Source organism: Tiliqua scincoides, chromosome 8 (assembly GCF_035046505.1).
Source record: "Tiliqua scincoides isolate rTilSci1 chromosome 8, rTilSci1.hap2, whole genome shotgun sequence".
NCBI lineage: Eukaryota > Metazoa > Chordata > Lepidosauria > Squamata > Scincidae > Tiliqua > Tiliqua scincoides.
In genome coordinates this window covers 3,601,901-3,608,657 of record NC_089828.1, presented here as the reverse complement: position 1 = coordinate 3,608,657, position 6,757 = coordinate 3,601,901, and the positions used below count along the sequence as shown (strand labels likewise).

The 6,757-nt window shown below is 46.4% G+C and overlaps 1 protein-coding gene across 1 annotated transcript in view; it reads left to right on the top strand.

Annotated features, from left to right (window-relative positions):
- Nucleotides 1-1,842: 1,842 nt before the first annotated feature.
- The window catches only part of LRRK1 (leucine rich repeat kinase 1), a 63,953-nt gene continuing 59,038 nt past the window's right edge, over nucleotides 1,843-6,757 (top strand). Inside the window, exon 1 of the mRNA XM_066636095.1 lies at nucleotides 1,843-2,017. Coding sequence (XP_066492192.1) covers nucleotides 1,951-2,017 — 67 coding nt within the window. The 5' untranslated portion in view covers nucleotides 1,843-1,950. The remainder of the gene's footprint in view (nucleotides 2,018-6,757) is intronic.

The following is a 6,757-nucleotide window of genomic DNA, read 5'->3' as shown; positions in this document are numbered from 1 at the left end:
ACGTATCTTGTTGACAAGCCACACTTGGGCGGCTCGTCCAGAGCAGGGAGCCTATTTTCAGCCACTTAGGACTTGCTGAATTCTTAAATGAGCTGCATTGCAATTTGCATAGTGAAAATGGAAAGCAGGAAGTTGAGTGCAACTTGCCTTTTATATTTCTGTTGCAAAGTCCAGTGCAGAAGCAGATAAAGCTGATAAATCGGGCACAGTGACATTTTCAAGAAAGGGAGAGCATATTTTAAGTTTAGAGCTCAACTTTTACGCAGGTATGAGTTTTTAAGCATGAAAGGCTCTGATCTCTCTCTCTTTATGTGTGTGTGAAGTTTGTTCTCTACATTTTGTTTAAGGTGGGCCAACTGAGTCTAATAAACTGCGTGTTGAATGGAGAGTTAGGTCCCAGTACTAAACTGGCCCACGGCAGGTGCTGGGTGCCATAAACGTGCTGTGATGCACATTTATGGCATAGGAAGTAGTTGCCAGGGGTAAGTGTGACTACTGGGTGGTGGTGCAGCCTCTGGGGGGCGGGGGAAGGGCTGGGTGGGGGAAGGAACCAGGGCGGCAGGGATATGGGATTGGCAGAGCTCTGCTCTGCCGTATCCTGAACTCTGTGTTGGACCAGAAGTCCCGACACAGAGTCTCTCAAGTCTGTACTGGCAAAATAGCCGGCGCAGACTTCAGAAGCCCCATTGTGGGGCTTGGGCTTTCCCCAGGGGAAGGGGAGGGTGTCCCCTTCCCCCTCAAGGAGATCTCTGGCTGCTTCCCGGTGCCCACTGGATACAGCAGTAGCCGCTTTGGCATCACTTCTCCAGCGAATGGCGGGAAGCTCAGGACTGGGCTGTCCGACTCTTGCTGGAGGTTAAGTATGAGCTTCTGATTAGTTGATAATCCCAGGTAGTGAAACTGACAGGTAAATCGTTTGTACTCATGAGTAGCAAACGAATTGAGAACTGCCTTCTGATAAGACTGCTGTGGGTCTAATAACAAATTAATGTTGGAACTCCATGACTGGAATTCCTAGCCTTAATTTTCTTTCTCTTCAAAGCATCTGTTAGGTTTCCAGTTAGGGCTGGGTGCAAGGGAAAGAGAGTGCAACCCTGTGATAGTTTCAGTGATAACTGTTCGGCAAGGAGCACAATTTGGCCTCATCGCAACTTTGAGGGGGCAATTTGGATCAGGGCTGTTGTGTGGGGGCTTACTTCCTCTTTGCGTATTGTGACTCCAGTCCAAATCTGCCCCTTCATGCAATTTCCTTTACAAGCAGAAAATTGCATTGTGAGTTCCAGCTGCGGTGCTCCAATGAAACATGCGTCCTTTCTCAAAAGCCCATCAACAAAACAGTGTTTCCTCTTTGGAAAGAAAGTCTCATTTACAGTAGGCCAGAGTTTCTAGCCTCCTGTTAACCTCTAGTTTCCTTCCTCATATAATTTTTGTTTCTTTATTTGAGTTTTTAGCCCAATCTGTGCTCTAGCCTGTGGGGGTTCCAGTAAATATGCACAGATCGGAAATATAAATTAAATATTAACTAGAAAATACAACCAGATATTGCATTCAACTAATCATTCTGCATTTAAATATATGTATTTACAGGGTGACCCAAAAGTAGGTGGACAGTAAATGATAACATTTATTCCACCTACTGTCCACCTACTTTTGGGTCACCCTGTATATTCCAGGCTCTGCCAGGCGCCATATAGAACAAGGCATTTAGGAGATAGAGTTTTGGAGAAAATGTTGTTTTTTATCATTTCTTGAGTACTGGTAGAATTTATTTAGCTCTTTCTCTTTTCTTTTTTTAACTAGGACTGGACGGCACTCATCTGGTCTATAATGAACAACAAAGATTTCCTTATTCTCCATGCTGGATCAACATATCTAGTTTTGATGGCTCCTTTTCAGATGTGAAATGTACTGGAAACTTGACTTTCTGAAATTTCCCAGGAACAGCCCAGGATGTACTGGTGTGTGGGAACCGAGGACTCTGTCGATGTCAATGAGAATAACATGGAAGAGCAAGGCGGTAAACAAAGCTTCTCTTTTGGCTGTTTTCTGTTTATTTCATTGGTTTACTCCTGCTTTTCAAAGGAATTGGCAGTGATCTAATTTTGACACATGACTGCCATTGTGTCTAGATTGGCTCTCTTGTTTCTTTCTCTGTAGTGGAGGAACCTGCACCTGTTGGGTTTCTGAGTCATGAAACTGATAAACGTAGGTTCTGCCTACCAAGTCTAAGCGGATGGGCACCCTTTGGGGAACGGTGTCATTATGGACTGAAGGGAAATTAAAGCTCAAAAAAAGGTGGCTTCCTCAAGTCCCCCCCCCCCAGCATACCCAGCCTGAATGGGGTTTGGCCAGTGGCCAGTGCAGGATGATGGCAGGGCAAGGACAATGAGGGAATCTGCTGATGGAGAGCATATTCTGTTGTCTTGTGTGTGGGATTTAGGAAATTGGTGATGGCGCAGACCATCTCACACCATCTTTTTAGGAAGTTGTGACTCAGGTCACAGCATCTGTGACCTGAGTGTACCCCTCAGTGCTGGGGGTGGCAGAAGTATAGTGGAATCTACTGGTAGATCTCCGGGTGATTGGCAATAGACCAGCAGACATTTTGGGCTCCCAATTATTTAGCAGTACCAGCGTGTGAAATGTACTGCATGGCTCCTCAACCTTAATGCAGGGGTGTTGACATGGGCAGGCTGGCCCACCTGTGAGGCCAACTGAGATGGCTGTACATCTCTATCCGCTCGCTTGCCTCCACTGCTTCTCCCACCACTCCAGAGGAGATTCTCCCACACTTTCTTCCTCTTCCCTCCACGCTTAATAATAACAATACCCATATTTATATACTACTTTTCTTTTATCAGATTTCTCCTCTGACTTTAATTCAAGGTGGTTTACTCAGGCAGGAAGGCCCATCCGTTGCCAAACGTGGCACAGGCTTGTCACGGCAGGGGCTCTGGTGGTGCACCTATCACCGCACCCAGGGCACATCACCCAGACAAACCGCCCCCCCACTTGCTCACTACTGCGTCTTCATCTCCTTCTTCCTTTCCAGCCCAGGGGATGGGAGGAGCAGAAATTGCCATATCGCCATGTAAGGGGGCAGCATCTAGGATGCTTCTTTCTGGTGCCAGGACAGGCGTTCTAAGACTAGCCCTGGGCGTACATACATGTGCATTACAGATAAGATGCAGCTTTAATGTTTGGAGATCCCATGGAGGAAGTTGAGCCCTAAAGAGCGACAACTCTAAGGACAAAATCTCAAGCAAGACCGTGCAAGAGGCAAAAAGCAAGATATCCCCAAAACATGACTCTGTCCCTGGTAAAGAGAGACATTTAGCACATACATCCCTACATTGTAGTTTTGGGGTGACTGATGCTGAGATATGGGGACGGGCTAAAGCCATCTAGCAAATTCTCCAGTGAGACTAACATTGGAATTGGAGATTTCTGTTCCCAGAATGTCACTTTTCTCAGTGCTGAATTTGTCTTATCTCAGGGCAGAATGTTTAGATGTTTCTGATCAACCCAAAGAGCACATATAGTTCCAAATGTCTGTTTTTTTACCACTTAATTGAAAAGCTCCAGTGCCTGCCCTTCCACAGCCCTCTAGCGCTGTGCGCTTTGGAGTAAGCGTGGCAGCCTCGCATTCTACAAATCGTCCATCTGAATTACAGATTTGGTGTTGGGGGAATTTGGATTCAAAGGCAGTGCCGGTAATAGCTTCGTTCAAGAACGCCCTGAGGTTCCCCATTTGCCTGGCATCAAAGAGGCTGCAGAATCTTTGAAAAAGCTTTTTACTTCTGGCACTCAGTCGCACCCCTTTTTACCCACCTACATAAAACAGACAGACCGTGGCAGCCTTTGTACAGCGTGTTATCTTTGTCTTCGTGCTTCAGGCATGAGTTTCAGTCATGCGAAAGGCATATTTTTAAATTACGTATTCGTATTGTTTGTTCCATTTATATTCCACTCCTTTTCTCCAAAGAGTTAAGGAGAGCTTGCAGAGCTCTCCATTCTCCCGTTTTATCCTCACAATAACCCTGCAGAGTAGGTTAGACTTAGAGCCTGGCCTGAGGAAACTTGGGTTGCATTTTAGCAGTGGAGAGTTGAATCTGGTCTTGCCGCTCTCATTCTGACATGCTTAGTTCTAGAACAGCTGCTTTGTCTGCAGCAGCAGTTCTCAAAATCCAGGGAATTTGAGAACCTAGGTAAGTTGTTGCAGGAGAGGGGCAATGGCAATGACCAGATCCCCAGGATCAGACTGCTGCCAGGGACAAGGGTTTTTTTTTTTTAAAGAAAAACTTACCTGAAGCTGGCCTCTGGGTGGGTGTGGGGAGCCTTGCAGATCCCAAACCTTCAAAGCAGTAAAAAATAGCCATTGGAAGCCACTTCCAGTTTTGCAATCAAAAAAACTCAGCAGACCCTCTTCCGCTAGCTCTGCTGGCAGAGAAAGAGGGACAGGCAATTTGTTACTACAGGCAGTTGCCCTAGAACAGCAATTTTCAACCAGTGTGCCGTGGCACACTGGTTTGCCGCGAATGGTTCACAGGTGTGCCACGGGGGTTTCAGGGAGGCTCATTTGTTAGTAGGACCATTGGGGGATATGAGCCCCCCACCAGCAGCATGGTGTGCCTTGTCAATTGTCAAAAAACCGATGGTGTGCCTCAACCATTTTAGTGGCTTGTCAGTGTGCCATGAGATGAAAGAGGTTGAAAATTACTGCCCTAGAAACAGACCTGCAAAACATGGAAGAGTTTTTCAGTGATTTTCATCACTGTAGTCCAAACTCCCGCAACACACCTAGAGACCTTGGGCAGCACACTGGTTGAAAATCACTGCTCCTTGCTGATGCCCTGACTTAAATGGCTCTCTTCCACCCCCCACCCACCCACCCAAAGCTGCTAGCTGTGAAACCAGGCAAACTTGCAGGCACAAAGACTGAAGAACTAACAGAAATTGAACAGGTGCAAATCACACCCACAGCTGGTTTTTGGAAAAGGCATTGAGAGTTCCAGTCACTGAACTCCCATGCCGTGCCGAGCTTGGCCCTGAATGACAGAAAGACTTCACAAGGTTGGCAGTAGATAGGGGGACCAAGTGCTCAGTTCCAGCTACGCCAATTGATTATTGATACAATTTATTTAGACTGCCGACGGTTGCCATCTCTGCCTTGCGTCCTTTTTGTAGGCTTCCCTTTCAGGAGCTTTGATCCAGCATTCCCTTTGTTCCGGGAGCCTGCCGTGGAAATGCCACATGAAAGGGAATGTCAGGTGACGAGTGGCTGTTTACTCTTATGCATGTTTAATGAACACGTCTTTAGTTAGGAGAGCAAAAATAAAAAGAAATGAAGACGACGATGGCAGGGGAATAAACTTTACTTATACCTAAGAATAGCTGCAGACCCCAGCATGGGTTTGGGGCCAGGAAACCACACACGGAATGTTGAATCCAGCACTGAATCCTTTTTGTTTTCATTGGCTAGAGATCAAGATGGGACATCAGTGGCTTAGTTAGACTGGGGGCCCCAATCCTATCCAAATTTCCAGCATCAGTGCAGCTGCAATGCAGCCCTTAGGTTAGGGAACAAATGTTCCTGCTTGATGAGGTCTCTGTGATTGCCCCCCCCCAGTAGGATGCAGCACACACACCCCCCCACTGGCATGGCTGCATCAGTGTTGGAAAGCTGGATAGGATTGGGCCCCCAGTCTAGTTAACTGGAAAAGTTAAAGGGTCAGTAAAGTGATGGACAAGTGTATCTGGCTGGATTTGGAGCAGGTACACAGTTGGAGACGGGCAGGGCAGAGCAAAGCAAGTGGAGTAAAAAAAGATTAAAGGCACAGCCTTCCCCTACATCTATGATTCCCCCAAATCTCCCCATCCTGCCCACCCACTTACCAGGCCAGATCAGGTCGATGATGGTGACAGTCAGGGAGAGATATCTTCCTTTTTTTGGCACCTTGTGTGCTGTTAACTGGAGACAGATTCAGTTTTTGTAACATCATATTTGGGTCGAGCATTATAAATTCATGAGTTTCCTATTTCCAAACCTGGAAATGCAGGTCTATGAGATATTGTTACATGGGGCGCTGTGCATTGTACAGGTAGATTACTGCTTATCTGGACATCCAAAATCCAGACTATTGTGAAATCTAGACACGTTCGCCCAAGACTTTTAAAAAAAATCCATAGTGGGAACACGAGAAGATCCTATGCTCATTCCCACATACAGTGTAGGTACAGGCTGAGAGTTCCATTCTCTGCCCTATAGTGTGTACCTGTAGAAATATGGTTGAAAAATCAAAAGAGGCCACAGACACCTGTATGGGTAACAGTGAAAAGAATAAGAGGAAGTCATTATATTTATGCAATTTTTCTGAAATCCAGACAAATCTGAAATCCAGACACCTTTCCGTCCCAAAGAGTCTGGATACAGGATAATCAACCTGTGGAAGATTTGGGGGGGGGGGTGTTCTAGAATGTTCGGTTCACATGGACACTGACCAGTTTCTGTGGGGCTTCATCACAGCAGCCCCTAAACTAAGAATGTGTCCTTCAACACTTCCATCATGGGGGAAGACTGGTAGCGAGGGGCACGTTTGCCTTTTAGGGAGGTTTGGCCAGTGTTACTGGTCTTCCCTTTGGGGAATGCCTGATAAGCTTCCATAGAACACCAGGTTTCTGATAATGGCCATTTGAAAACCTCAGAGCATTTGCAAACACCGTGGCAGCAGAAATAAGTAGAGCTGAAATGAGGCTT